This window comes from Aptenodytes forsteri, unplaced genomic scaffold (genome assembly GCF_000699145.1).
Source record: "Aptenodytes forsteri isolate BGI_AS27 unplaced genomic scaffold, ASM69914v1 Scaffold304, whole genome shotgun sequence".
Taxonomy (NCBI): Eukaryota; Metazoa; Chordata; class Aves; order Sphenisciformes; family Spheniscidae; genus Aptenodytes; species Aptenodytes forsteri.
The window spans coordinates 636180-651495 of NW_008794886.1; the positions used below are offsets into that span (position 1 = coordinate 636180).

Sequence of the window (15316 nt, forward strand, 5' to 3'; positions counted from 1 at the left end):
CGCCCCACCCCTGGGTTGGGGGTGGCTGCCGTACCACTTTCCAGACAGCTGCACGGATGCCTTCCCCAGGGATCAGGTCTGCTTCAGTCCCAGGCTGTAACACACGGCTGGTTTAAGCAGAGGTGTGGGAGACTCAGAAGCCATCTGGCCCACTTCGGTCCTTCTGGTGGAGCAAAAGGTTGTAGAGCCCCTACATCTGGCCAGAGACAGAGTGCTGCTCTGGCTAGACCTGGGCGGAGAGATTCATGCCTCAAGTTCTGCACAGCAAATCTTGCTTCGTTTGCGTGTGGTCAGCGGTGGGAGGGTCCTCATGTCATTGCATATGCCCATGTCTTCATGCATTCAGTCCTGTTGCTGGTGTCGCAGAGCGTCTTGAGTGTTCGGGGTTGCACCCAGGGGAGATCTGCTGCCCGTGTTAGCACTGCAGGCACTTGGCTCATCCCTCAGCTTGAGGGATACTGCCTGGCGCAGGACAGGGTGAATTTAGTCTGCTCAATCTGTCTTCTGCCCCCACGTCGTTAGGACGCTGCCCAGCAGCCCCAGTGGCAGCACCAGCTGATCAGAAAGCGTTCAGGGATGATGGCTGGCTGTGCTGAATGGGAGCCGGCTCGTCCCCGTTCCGCTGAGCTGGCGTTTCAGACAATGGCAGTGCCTGCTCCTGTCCAGCACCATCTGACTGACCGTGATTGTCAGCTGATGTTTCCTCTCTGTTGCACAGCCCTGTTTGTATGAAAGCTTTGGACATTGTTTCGCCCGCGCCCAGCATCCCTGCCCAACTCCGAGCGTGAGCTGCAACCACCCTGTCCAGCCCTGCGAGCCCTGAGCACAGCCCTGACGAGGGGCCCGAGGCTGCAGACGGGCTGTGGCTCAGCTCCAGCGGGGCAAGCGTGAATGCATCAGAGTCTTGGCTGGTGCTTTGCTGTGGGCTGCAGCCCCCTGCTCATGCTCAGGGTGCTACAGTGGGCTGCATGCCCCCCATGCTCCCCACCACTCCCTGCACCCCCCCTGCGCTGCCCTGCAGCGGAGGGAGCCCTTGCCAGGAGCTGTGCTCAGCGTGCGAGTGGGCTGCGTAAACACGAGCAGGAGAGGAGAACAGCAGGCACTGCATCTGCCCAGGGCCCATCACAAGTGGCATTATTCCCATTTGCTGCCTGAAGAGGTTAGGGTTAGCTGCTATCTTGGTCCAAAAGGATCAGCGATGAACCTGGATATGCAATCCATGCTGGCTTTCACAGGTGCCTGCTTAGCTGAGCACCTTTAACATTTTCTTAGCACAGGTTTTTTATTCCCTGGAAGGGAGCAGTGCTGTAAACCCAGGGTATTTTTAGGGTGCACAAGCAAGGAGGCTCAGTTCTACAACAGGTCTAAGGCACCATCAGTTCAGATGCACGAGTGCTTGCTGCTGGCTGGAGGCATGGGGTTAGCCCTGTGAACACAATTAGCTGTCTTCTGACCCTGTAGATTAACCTTCTGTGTCATCACAGTTATAACACTGATGGGCCAACGTCCCCTCTCATTAGTTGCACAAAGGGTCAGGCATTCACTGCAGACTGTGGTCATTTTCCCCTGCAACAAAATTTGTCACCTAAAACGTAAAACTTCAGACCTGCTTTCCTCCGCATGTGGTAGAGCTCAGGCTCCGGAACTTGGGCAGCGCTGCCCTGCACGAGCCACAGCAAGAGGTTGCTCAGCCACATGCCCAGCCCGGCACTGGCACCAGGCAGAAAGCGGAGCCTGTAACCCAGGCTCAGGTTTTAGTTGTCGGTGAGATTTACAAGGCGAGCTGGATCTGAAGGAAAGCAATGAAACGACTCAACTGAACCCTCCGTGTGCAGCCAGCTGCAGTGCCTCTGCCCTGCCCGAGACTCAGGGGACTGTCCCAAGGCTCCAGCGCAGCAAGAGGCAAGCCCAGGGTTTCTCAAGCAACACACACTGCTCTCTTCCTGCCAGTAGCACTCGCAGTAAGCACCGTGCAAGCTGCGTGAAGCTGTGTCCCCCGCTCTCCCACACATACTCCAGTGTGGGGCATGCGGTGGTGTCCCCAGGGCTTCCCATGGCCTGCGCGGTGCCCACTGTCGGGGATGATGGGAGAAGGGATGCTCTGTCTTGGCTCCCAGAGTTCAGTGCTGAAAATTGGGAATGGAAAAACAAACACAAACATGCCCTCCCCCAGCTCATCTGAGACCAGCAAGGAACAAGAAATATGAAGAGCCCTGAGTTCTTCTCTTCTGGGCACTTTTTGGACTAGGATCTCACTTCTGAGCCTTTAGGTGCTACCAGGGGCCCATTAAATGACAACTGGGCATCAAATGCCACAGCTCTGCCAGCAGCTTTCACTGTCCCGTCATCTTCTGTGCAGAGGCTGCTGAGCACAGAGGCGCTCTGCTCCAGGTCAGACGCCTGTGAGTGTGAGCCAGGAGCTCGGAAGATAGGACAGGCTGTTCTGACCCCAAAGACAGGTCCTGCTGAAGTTTGTAGGATAGTGCGGTGAGCTAGGAAGGTCAATTAGTCTTTTGAGGTCAGGGAAAAGGCTGTAACAGTGAACAGCAAGAATGACTACTGTTCTGGCTGCAGAAGTGTCATCAGAGAGAAGAGGGAAATTATGAAGTGAAAGGAAAAAAAGGCAGTTTTGAAACAGGAAGGAGGCATTACATTGAGAAGCCACAAAAGGGAATATATCTCCAGGGTTTTCATGGCTGGCTGGCTTTTTTCCAAAGCCATCCTCTGTATTTTATTGGGATAATGTCTTATACACAGTTTGGGAGAGCAAAAAAATAAACAAACCCAGCAAAAGTGCAATTTGCTCTCATCTGACCATGACAGGCTGATACGGGAACTCTCCATAAGAAAGGCACTGCATTTGTAGAAGGACCTGGGGCAGTGGACAGTTCATAGGTGAATGTTGTCCTTTCAGCATCGTGCCAGTTCAGGACTTGGTCTTCGGTTGCACCTTGCACTGCAGCAAAACCCAAAGCCTCAGAGCAGCAGCTTCATCTTTCCGTTATCCAGGCACCAGCCGGGGTTCCCCGTCTTGTCGTGTGTCCCCTCCCGCCCCCACACACACACTGCTTCCCCACGTCAGCTCAAGGAAAAGTCACAAGTTCTCGGCTCCTTTTCTGTCAGTGGCACACCTGCAGGGGTGGGTCCTATTCCCACGCGGAGGAATTTATATAGAGTGAAGAAGAGAAAAACTTATATTTGTTATGAGATGGTAAATGAATAGTAGCAGGAGCAACGGTTTCATCAGTGATACCATCCCATTCGTTAGATCTTCAGCTTTGTCCTCCCATAATGAGGTAAAACAGTGACAATTGCCACAGCTTTCTGGAGTGGATTTTCATACTCTGCTTAAAGTGATTAGACAAGAATCCAGAAAATAATTCGTTAAACCTAGCGCAGCTTCCTCCAGGTCAGTCTGAGATGCTCCTCAGGTGAAAAGAGCTTCAGGCCCCACTGTTTGTCTCTTCAGGCATTTCCCAGAAGTGCACCCAGAGCTGAGTGCTGTGCTTTGAAGGCATCCAGAGTTGGAACGGACAGGTCTTCCCTTGTTGCTTCAGTCAGGTCCGCATCATCTTCCAACCTGACACATGTGCCTTATTTTCCATTCATGTCTGCTTGCCTTTGGCTTCCACGGATTTGTTCATTTTCCTGTCCCCGCTAGACTGCACAGAGTGTTTCATAGTTGGTGGGTTTTGTGCGTGATGGTGTTCCCTGACCATGGGCAAATCCCTTCCTAATTGTCCTCTGCAATGTGGCAGGCCAGCTGGGCAGGCAGTGCAGGTCAGACCAGGGTTCGACCTGTGCTGCCGGGATCTGTTGTGGTGAGTCACGGCTCTGCTGACAGCTGACTGTAACCCACTTAGGCTGCTTCCAGCACCCACCCCAGCCAGAAAGCCTGCCTGGCACTGCCCGTGCAGTGTAGCCGTAGCAGCTCAGCACAGCAGCAGTTTAGGAGTTATTGCCCCGTGCTATGGCATGTAGGAAGTCACGGCTTAAGTGACTTTATCTGTTATTCCATTTTTTAAAAGTGTCTACAGCTGTACTGTAAAGCATTCTCCCACTTGTATCTCCCCTGCTCATGGAGCTTCTGGCCACATCACTGTCCTGCGGTCCTAAGTGTCATCTACAAACTTTGCTGGTCCTACATGATCTGGCATTAGGGTTTATTAAAAACTTGCATTGTTAAATGAGGGTCTCTTGCTGAACGTCCGAATAGCAGCATAGAGCTGGCCTGATTCACACCATTGGTTGCTACTTGTTCACTACTTGCTGCTTAAGCTGTAGGAATCAGCTTTGCCATCTCTTTGTCATCCCCAGTGTCAAGGAAGATGCTGAGTCTGTGCTAGTTCTAGGACTTCTTCCCTTGTCTGCTCTTGAAATAAGCAGAAGGAAGTCAGATCCCGACTAGACCGAGGAAATCTAGAACTTCACTTCTTAGATGTAGAAACTAAAATCTCTCCCCTCCTTTTTCTGCAAAAAGAAAAGGTTTGCATTGTAGCATGGTGTGACATGGATGCTGGAGACGCTGGCTCTAACTAGTCCCCAGCGCAGAGGTGTGTCAGTGGTACACATGCCTTCAGGCAGGGAGGTTTGTCCTCTGTAGACTGTTTCACTGTGTCTTCCACTTCTTCAGCGTTGGCAGGTCTGTACTCATCTGGGGACAGAAGTCTTGGTGTGCTGCCTGCATGGTGGCTGAGCACCTCCAGCAACGCATGCGGGATGCTTTGGGTTCCTTGGCACTCCCCTCACCAGACAGAAAGTTACAAGTGGATTGTTTGTGGTTTGTTGTCTTATCAGTGGTTAGACACCGCGATGAGACTTGAGCTGAATGCAGCGTGCTGACTCTGAAGACGCTTGGCTCAAGGGAGCTGTGTTTGTTCCACACTCGACGCTCATCAGGAAGGCCACTCCTGGGTAGGCAAGCTTGTGCTCTCCTGCCAGCTGCCCCTCTCTCAGGAGCAAAGTCAGCAGTCCTCGTTCCAGACTGCGGTTCAGGAGCTGGGCATCAGAGGCATAGGAGGGGGATTATTAATATTGAGGAATTTTTTCAGAGCAAGAAGTAAGACTTCGGTCTGGACATGTTTTTCAGAGAAAAAATACCAGCAATGAAGAGTAGAAGTAGCTTGTCAGTTTTCATTGTGGAAAAAGGTTAATAGCAGACAGTCAGATATTTTGCAGTAGGGACCCATTTCATTTAATAGATTTATTAATTGTATGAAAACCACTGTGATTAATGAGAATTCATGATTTACAGAAAACATGAAGTTTTGGGGGACATTGAACTTAGAGAGGGCAGTGAAGAACTAGAAGGAAACCAGCCAAGCTAAATGAGTGACCTGTGTGATAGCAGAGAAAGTTCAGTGCTAATAAATGTAAAGAGATGGGCAGCTGAAGGCAAAAGCTAAATTCTGCAGGCCAAAGAGCACAGTCCCCGTGAGTTGTGGCCATCTATCTGATGCTGGCAATGTTCCTGATGCCTCCAGTGTTCTCTGCACCATAGATAGTGAGGAGAGAAAGCTGATACTGAAATGGTGGGGGCTGGCAGGGAAAGTCGGGCATTGATGGTGCTGCAGGAATATGTTGCTGTTTGCTTGCTGCATGTGCACCAGAGAAGGTTGAGGACACTCACTGAAAGGTCTGTAGGAAGGTCCGTAGAAAGGTCTATCAGCTCAAGCACTCCCTGCATAAAGCCTTGTAGAGGGCTCTGCCACTGGGCAGCAAAAAAGAATGACCTGGAATAATGGGCTTCTGCACATGGTTTCTCATCAGGGCATTTGCTGTTGGCTGATCGCAGGTCTGTGCTGGTCCCCCACAGTCTGATTCCCAGACTCACAGAATGGTTGAGGTTGGCAGGAACATCTGGAGATCATCTGGTCCTCCCCCCTACTCAAGCAGGGCCACCTAGACCAGCATGCCCAGGGCATTGTCCCGTCAGGTTTTTAATATCTCCAAGGACGGGGACTCCACCACCTCTCTGGGCAACCTGTGCCAGTGCTCAGTCACCCTCACAGTGAACAAGGGATTTCGTATGTTCAGATGGAATTTCCTGCACTTCAGTCTGTGCCCGTTGCCTCTTGTCCTGTCATAGGCACCACTGAGAAGAGTCTGGCTCCATCTTCTTTACTCCCCCCGTCAGGTATTTATACACGCTGATGAAGTCCCCTTGAACCTTCTTTTCTCCACGCTGAACAGTCCCAGCCCCCTCAGTCTCCTCCTGTGTCAGATGCTCCAATACCTTAATCATCTTTGTGACCCTTCACTGGACTCTTTCCAGTAAGTCTCTGTTTCTCTTGTACTGGGGAGCCCAGTACTGGACACAGTACTCCAGGTGTGCTCCATCAGTGCTGGGCAGAGAGGAAGGATCACCTCCCTTGACCTGCTGGCAATGCTGTCCCTAATGCAGCCCAGGACACTGTCAGCCTTTTTTTAGTGCAGCGGCACATTGCTGGATCATGTTTAACCAGTACCTCCAGGTCCTTCTCTGCAAAGCTACTTTCCAGCTAGTCAGCCCCCAGCATATACTGTTGGGTGGGGTTGTTCCCACCTTCTCAGGTGCAGGACTTTGCATTTCCCTTTGTTGAACTTCATGAGATTGCTCTTGGCCCATTCCTCCAGTCAGTCAGGGACGCTCTGAGGGGCAGCACACCCATTTGGTGTATCAACCACTCCTCCATTTTGTGTGATCTGCACAAAATGTTTGTCATCTCCACTTGCTGAGGATACCCTCTGCCCCATCATCCAGGTAATTAATGAAGACATCAAGAGGTATTGGCCCCAATACCAACCCCAGGGGGTTGTGTACAGCCTCCAGCTGGACTTTGTGCTGCTGACCCTTAGAGCCCGGCAGTTCAGCCAGTTCCCAGTCAACCTCACCTTCCACTTGTCCTGTGCATACTTCAACAGTTTATCAGTGAGGATGTTATGGGAGACGCTTTTGAAAGCCTTTGTTAGATAAACAAAATCTATTGCTCGCCCCTCACCTACCAACCTAGTCACTTGGTCATAGAAGGTACCGGGTTGGTCAGGCATGATTCCTCTTTGTAAAGCCATGCTGTCTACTCCCAGTCACTTTCTTGTCCTCAGTATGTTTGGAAATGGTTTCCAGGATGATTTGCTCCATTATCTTCCCAGGGACTGATGTGAGGCTTGCCAGCCTGTTGTCCCCTGGGTCCTCCCCCTTCAAGACAGGAGTTCTGTGGTGTTACGGCAACTGCTTTGCTGAGCACCCAGACAGTGGCTGCAAGCCAAGACAAGCATCAAGAGTGGGCTGCCACTTGCCAAATATTAGGCTTAGACTAAGCATGTTGGTTGCCATAACAACTTGATGGGCTGCGGAAGGAAAAGAAGAGGGATTGCCTTCTGGATGCTGAGCTTTCTCCTCGTTGATGTCCGAGGGAGCTGAGCCCCGGCACAGGCGAGGTGCAGCTGCTTTGCTGGAGAGCCAGCGCGAGGTGAAGCCCCTGCAGATACATCCATTAGCCTCCTTCTGCCTGAGTGCCTCATGGCTTGCCTTACCCACCAACACCACAGGGTGTCTGGAAGGCTTTCCTGCCTGATGCCATACGGGCTGTTTTCCCAAATGCCAAGTTAACAGGTTATCCACTTGAACTGTTTTGGCACCCTTACAGGCTGCCTTCCTGAAGGGAATAGACCTGTAGTCTGGTCCAAAGAAGCCATCCTTCTCAGAAAAGGAGTATAGAGGTGACCAACTTCTGAGTTCTCCCCAAAATGCCTACCTTTCCACTGAAAATGTTGTCTGGGCAGAATCTGAAGATTTGGGACGTTTACCTGGGATTCCTAGGCAGGTGGCATGCTAGTCTGAACTGCTGCACCACCACTGCAGCGGAGCTGTTTCATGCATGGAGGTATAAGTTGATTATACTGTGCTTGTGCAGTACATCGGTTGCTTTTGGAAAACATCAGCTTTATTGCTCATGCACAATGCAGTTGCTGGGCCCCTTCATAAAGTCCCTGACTCCTGTGAAAGCTCTTTTGGGCAACGTTAGACCAGTTGCACGTGTTCAGCACTTCTGAGCTGTCTGTGCATTGAAGTCCGACACGTGCCAAGAACACAAGAGCTGTGCCCGAGGTAACCATGATCCATAGGACCAAGCTGCCTGATTTGTAGGACTTCACGTATAAGCGCTGCCCATAGGTTCTGCATTTATTTCTGCTCAGGAGACTCCATACAGAAGTGTAGCATCCCTTAAAGTTACAAAATTTAACAGTTCTCTCCTGGTTTGCTCATTCTTGTGTTCATCTGAAGAGGAACTCTTCCAGTGCTTCTTCAGCATCATCAACTCTCCAGATGGTGGTGGAGTTACTGCATTGCCTTCAGGAGGGACAGTACATTGGGTACAATTAACCCCACTCGTTTGTATCAGTTTTGCAGGTGTTCCTTCTCAGCATCCCTTTGTTTTCCTACTGTGAAAGAGAAGAACTCCAAAGTGGCAGAGTTATCTTCCCTAATGAAAGTGCTGGCTGCACTAGTAGAGTCCTAAGAAAAAATGACAGCAGGAAATTAGATTGCCTTCAGTGAAAACACTTGTTCTCAGTAGTTCTTCAGATAAGCCTCACGCACTGTTGGGCACCCTTTTCCCTGTGGGCTTCCTTTATGGGGATAAGCTTATCCTCTCTTTGGATTCTTTTGCTGAGAGCCAGGAACAAATTTCTTGCCGAAATTCAGTAGTTAAGGAAGAGCAGTGGGTTGGCAAACAGTCCTTGCGAACAGCTCATCAATCTCCCAGTAATGCAGCCCTGTCTGCCACTGGTGCCGTGCACGCTGTTGGAGCAGGGTGGCTGCAGTGCTGCCTCTCGTCCTGGGGGTTCACTGTCTGGGCAGAGCATCCAGCTCTGGGGAGGGAAGGGCTTTCCTGGCTCCTTTGTGACGAGGCTTCACTTGGCCCTCTGGTCAATGGGGCTTCCTCAAGGTTCTGTGAAGAAGCGTATTTCCTTCCAGCTTTTGAAACAGGCCCGTACCCCTTCACCAGCCGTCCACCAAAAGAAAACTCATCTGAAAGGAGTCTGTCAGCAAGAGCTGGGGCTCAGGCAGGGGATGGGAAGTGCTGCTTTCCCCTGGACACTGTCTTCACTTACAAAGCAGCATGTGAGAGTGTCCAGTTCCTGCCAGTGAGTTTATGTCCTGTTCGGCAGTTGTGTTATTTCCATGGTGACACGTAGCACAAGTGCTTCTGTATTTTGTTTTGGGGGCTATCCAGAGAGACTTTCCTTCCTTTCTGTACTCCTCCCCTTTGTCCTCCCATTTTCAGGGACAATTCTCATGAGGCAATTCTGGAAGACAAAATCGTTTCAAAATGGGAACTGTAGAGGTGTCATGTCATCTGGGCATGCACCATTGTAGGCAGGAAGCTTCAAAGTGTCCATCTGCATTTCAGGCAAAGAGAGGATTAGTCTCCTAAAGAGAGGATTAGGCCCTAAAGCACAGCCTGGCCATGGTCACAGATAGCACCAAGCTCTGTGTCGGAGCCTTTGGGTGCACCAAGCACTGATGGAGCATCACAAGAGCACTCTCGTGTCTCACTCATCAGTTAACGAAGGTTGTTCATCACAGGAGGTGAGTCCTTCATGCAGTTCTAATGAAAAAGCAATGGAGATGCTTTTGAAGGCCGGTATGAAAACACCTGGAAGCCAAGAGCAGCAACAGGAAAGACTTGCCGAGCAAAAGCAAAGCATTTCTCTTTGGAGTGATTAGAAGTGCGCTACCTCTGTTGCTGAATCTGTCCTCACCTGTGTTACTCCTGAAGAAATTTGGACTGAGATACAGAGTTCAAAGGAAGAATGCTCATCTGTTAGTAACTCATTCAAGAAATCTGCTTTTTAATACCTTCAGTAAAAGTATTCCCAGAAGGCTTAATTAGTTGTCCTACAAATGCATAATCCCTCTTTCTTTGGTTAGAACTTCCTTTTTCATCAAGCTGGTGTTTCTTTGCTTGTGCGACTGCTTCCCATGAGACCTGTTCTCCCTCTTTCCTGATTCCAGTCAGTTCCACGTGTGTGCTGTGGTGCACAAATCAGGCCTTGTCTTCTGCGTCTCAAAAGACTAGTTTTTCTGGCTACACTGAAGAAGCAATCCAGGCAACCGGTCTATTGCTACTGCTGGTGCTGACAGACTGCCACCACCGAGCTCTGCAGGACCCAGGTTGAGAGCTGCCAGAACCTGCATTTCACGTGTTCAGAGGAGACAAGCTTGAAGGCAGCCTTGTAACAGTGATTAGAGCTGCCACGTCCCAACTCACAATGAAACCTGTGGCAACCAGCAGTCCCACCATCTCTGGGCTGCTGGTGTTCCAAGGCCCAGCTGGAGCTCCACCAGAAATGGAAAGTGAAGCATTTCATTTTTCTTCTTAAGCTCCCCAGTTACACTGACTTGATGTTGCCTAAAGGAGAAGTGGACAAGGCCGTAGTGCTCATGAAACCTGACAAAGCTGAAGTCCTTAATAGCAACATCCTAAAACGTAGCAGCATTTGGCCTCAGCTTGGCTACAGCTGGCTGGCACACATCTCTGTCAGTGTGTATTCCTCTGGAAAAACACATGATATGCCAACATGAACCTCCAGTGAAGAAGAGCAGTGATCCAGGAAAAAACGCTCTAAGCAGATATTGTCGCTGTGCATAATGTGCAAGTCCTTGGAAGGGATACTGTGCTGAGGTGCCACTTGTGAACAATTGCATCCAGAAAAGCTTAACCTCGCTTCAGAGCAGAATGAAGTGCTTGTGACCAAGTAATTGGACTGATGGCCCATAGTGAAGTCAGCTTCCAGAGCTGGACAGGACATCAGAGACTGGCAGGCTGTCTGCAACGTAATGCATGGTTGGCAGAACGGTGCTGCTGAAGGTGTTGAGAGCCAACTGCATATTGCCAACAGTGCGTTGCACTGACCAAGCCGGTGCTCTGCAGAGGAGAATAGACCTACAGATTACATACACGGCCATCTGCCATGGCACCGTCTCATCATTGCAAGGACATGCCAGCCGTGGAAGCTTGGGCGCACAGCTGATTTCTCACATGTGGTTCCAGCAACCCTGTTCCCCGAGAGCAGGAATAGCCAACTTCCCAGGCCCTGTAAGCCAACAAACAAAAAAGAAACTGTGCCGAGAGCCAGGGAGGCCTTGCAGCACAACCTGCCACATGATGTGGGTCTCGTGGGACCTGCATCTCCACTGTTGGCAAGGCCCATGCTGCCAGACAGCCATCGTGTGTCCACCACTTCAGTGAGGAGCACACCTGCACAGGGCTGCTGCAGGTCTGGCCCTGCTGCCTCTGCATCTCCCTGGGCAGGGAGGGCTGCCCGCAACACCTCTCCATGTCCCCAGCATCGCAGCATCTCAGCAGATAATTGTTAATTCCTTGTCAACAGGCAGGTGGAAACTAATTTGCGTGTTGTGACAGCAGCGCTGAGGTTGCTGTTGTCTGAGCTATACCTGCATGCCAGTCTTACCCTCGTCTCCTGAAAGAGGGGCAGCAGGAATACCAGAACACTACTGGACAATAAGGCTTCGATTTACCCATTTATGGAGCCTTCCAAATCCTCTGGAGCGATGTCCTACATTCATGAACCCTTTTTGTTTGCAGCCTAAACTCAAAAATGCTCAGGACAAATTGCAGCACTTGTGGGGCAAGTCTCTGCTGTCTGAGCTCACATACAAAATTACTCCATGGCCCAGTTGTTCTTCCTCACAGCAGACCACACAGAGCCTTGTGTGGAAGCTCTCAGCACCCCCTGCACCCCAGAAATTGAAGGACTGCCCAGTATGAAGCAGTGCAGAAAAAGTCTGGAGTCATGAGCACATAGCATGTCGCTGCCCTCTGAAATCCTCGGTGCAGCAACCGTCATTCATCCTGTAGCAAGATTCATTCATGTTTGGGCACAGATTTTGATTTGTTTTCCCAACCATAGGGAAGAGGAATCTTCAAACAGTAACTCCGTATGGCTGATTGCATGCCTTGAAGGTAGGGCCATGGCTTCATCCCCGTGCGTTGCTCACACTATGCCCAAAGCACGTCCTCATCCGGCAGTACCACCCAAAATGCCTCGTGGGCTCCCAGCTTCCTCTGAACAGAGCTATTGATTTGACAACCAGGTGTCCTCTTTGCTATCCAGCGAGCATGTGTTGGTGACCTGGAGTCCTCAGTACCCTCCAGCTTAAGACTCTCTTCTCCTTTCACAGACTCTGTGAAATTTCCCACTCTGTCCCACTTTGGGCAGGTTAAACAAGCCTTTGGCACACCAGGTGCTGTGTCTGCAGCCATTTCTGTTCGCATTTACCTTTCTTGAACACAAGTGACCAGAACTGTGCTCAGAATTTCAGATGAGAGTGTAGCGGTGTCTCCTATGGCAATATGAATGCATCCTCATGTCTGTGAGAAATACACACCTTAGATCTTGCAGTGTTTCTCTTTTCCATGGCCATGCTACGTTGGTGCCTCCCAGTCACCCCCTCCTGGCATCTATCAGTAGACCCAGAACTTTGTCTCCATCACTTCTAGTAGACAGCAGAGATCCTTTGCCAGCCCTCTGGGCAGGACGCCGTATTTTATACTGTTGCTTTTCGTTCTGTTTCTTGTACTGCAGCCCTCAAGGTCATTCAGCTCTTCCTCTTCTGTATTGGCGGAGCTTCCCAAATGTGATTCATCGTCATGCTTCTTTATAACCCTCTTGCTTTCTCTGCCAAGGTGGCAAGAAAATAAGAATAAGAGAAAACATGTTTAAGCTCACAGACTATGAACAGACCTTCATACTTGTGTTAAGCTAATCCTTTCGGAGCCATCTCTCTAAGAAATTACTGGTGCTTATTAACCTCCCAAAGTGTGGGTCTTGTGTGGTGTGTGCATTAGTGGCAGCAGGTCTATGCAGTCAGCTGTACCTTTGGACTCCTGTAGCCATCAACAGGTTTCCAGAAGGTCCATCTGTTCCAGGAGGGACCTGAGATGGGAGGGCAGAGCTTGGAGGGTGGCAGGGAAGCAGAGGAACCGTACTGCGCTGGGCTGCACGCAGGGCACCATGCAGACAGCCCAGAGGACTGCTTGTTTGTTAACCGACGTCACACCCAGCCTACAGCCAGAAAGGTGCCAAGGAGCTGCGGTTCTGTTGCATTTTATCGGTTAGTCTGGAGGACAAGCAAACTGACATTGCTTGCCCCAAATGAGTGGTCATGGACTATTTAGCAATGAGATAACCAACCCAGCCCCGGTAATGCCGTGCCTCTTGGCCCAAGGCTGTGTAGCCCCGAAGCAGCGGACCCTTCCTCCCCTTCCTCCCCATTCACGCTCGGTCAGGGCTGCAGCACTTCTGCTGTGGGAGCATCCAGGCCCCTGAGCTGCCGCGGGACGTGGGCCCCTGTTGAGAACCCTCCTTGGAGCTGAGACCCCGCCAGCCTCAATCGGAGGCTATCACAGAGCAGTGACCAAAGCCCTGGGGTGGGTTCAGGGTGCTGCGTTCACTTTCACTGCCAGGACAGAGAGACTGCACGGGAGCCCCAGGTCCCTCCCGGTCAGAGCCCTGTCCCCAGCCGCAGTCAGCAGTGGGTGCTTATGGGAGGAGACCCCAAAGCAGGGCATGAACAGAGCCGGGCCCAGCAGCGTGCCTTCCCGAGGCCTCCCAGGCTGAGGCACTCACCCAGCTCATTGCGCTCAAAGGACTCATCCTCCATGATCTTGCCCTGCCAGGTTTTAGATCCCTTTCTTTTCTCATACCCAGAGTACTTGTTTATGCTAGGGGAGGCAATAAAGGCAAGAGGCAAGGGCAGAAGGAAGGCATGCTTGCGGTGTGGTTTGTCCCACATCAGAGGCTCTCGTAGTGGTGAGCGGGTAGAGCCAAGTGCTGCAGGAGGGGCTGCCCCCGCCCCCTGCCCAGCTCCATGGCCTGTGCCCACCACGTTGCAGGATGCAGGCCAGGGAGGCGGACGTTGCATAGCACAAGGGGAAGACCAGTCCAGACACCTCTGGGCTGCTTCAGCCCACACTAACGAGCTGACCACCATCGGGTGACGATCAGACCCTGCTGCCTCCATCCTTGGGGTGGCGTGACGGTCCTCCCGTCCCCACACTGCTCTCTGGGGAGATGGCCGAAGGTTCCCTCTTGTCCCAGGAACAGGCTCTGCCCCGACGGGCCAATGTGCTCAGGAGCGCTGGTTTGCTCCAAGTCCATGGCGGGACCTGAGAGCACGCCGACAGCAGTGTGGTTAGTGAGGGGAGACTTGGGGGTCCCCGGTGGGAGGTGGGGCCGGTGGGCATTGATGCAGCTCTGCCACAGCTTCTTGCTGACCAGCTGAGGCAGGGAGAGGTGCAGGGTCTTCAGCTGCAGCAAGTCTTTGTGTGCACCCAGCGGGCTGCAGGGCCACCTTCCTCCCTGGTAGGTCTCGATGGGCTTCAGAGCTGTGGCAGCTAGGGCAGGTTTGGCCGGGAACCGGAGATACTGGAGATACTTGCTCGAACTTCTTCTACCTCCTCTGGAACAGCCCTGGCAGGGCTTGCAAGAAAGGCTTGGCTGAAGTGCTCCGAGCCGTGTCCCCAGCGCTGCAGAGCCCCCTCCTGTCTCAGGCTGGCCCAGCCCTCCAGCGGCCCCCCCCCCATGTATATTGTGTGTGTGCTCCTGTGTCTGGGGACCTCCGCCTCACCCCTGCCCTCTGCTCTCTCTCCTCTCTCTCTCGCTGTACCGTTCTTTCTGCAGACTTTTCAGTAGTTTAGGAGAACTCAGCACCATTTCCCAGCGGAGCTCCGGGACCACCTACACAGTCCGACCTGGCAGTCGCTACCCTGTAACCCGACGTACCCCCAGCCCCGTGAAGCCGGCTCTGGATCGGACAGAGCCCCTCAGCACCGTCCGGCCCTACGGTCTGACCCCTCCCACCATCCTCAAATCTTCCAGCCTCTCCATCCCACACGAGCCCAAGGAGGTGCGCTTTGTGGTGAGGAGCGTGAGCGCCCGGAGCCGCTCCCCATCCCCGTCCCCCTCTCCAGGGCCACCCCTGCACACCCTCCACCCACCTCGGCCCTTCATGCAGAAACCCCTCCACCTGTGGAACAAGTACGACGTCGGGGACTGGCTGGAAAGCATCAATTTGGTGGAGCACCGAGACAAGTTTGAGGACCATGAAATAGAGGGCACGCACCTGCCTGCCCTCACCAAGGAGGACTTTGTGGAGTTGGGGGTGACCCGGGTCGGGCACCGGATGAACATTGAGCGGGCACTCAAGCAGCTGGTAGACAGCTGACCGTGCCAGGCAGCGCTGGCCTCTTCCAGAGCCACCACGGGGGGTGGGGGGGCATTTCTACTAGACTAATAAAACCCACTT

The 15316-nt window shown here is 52.2% G+C and overlaps 1 protein-coding gene across 1 annotated transcript in view; it reads left to right on the plus strand.

Annotated features, from left to right (window-relative positions):
* SHANK3 (SH3 and multiple ankyrin repeat domains 3) overlaps positions 1–15316 on the plus strand; it is a 309446-nt gene extending 294130 nt beyond the window's left edge. The window contains exon 17 of the mRNA XM_019470891.1: positions 14692–15316. Coding sequence (XP_019326436.1) covers positions 14692–15235 — 544 coding nt within the window. The 3' untranslated portion in view covers positions 15236–15316. The remainder of the gene's footprint in view (positions 1–14691) is intronic.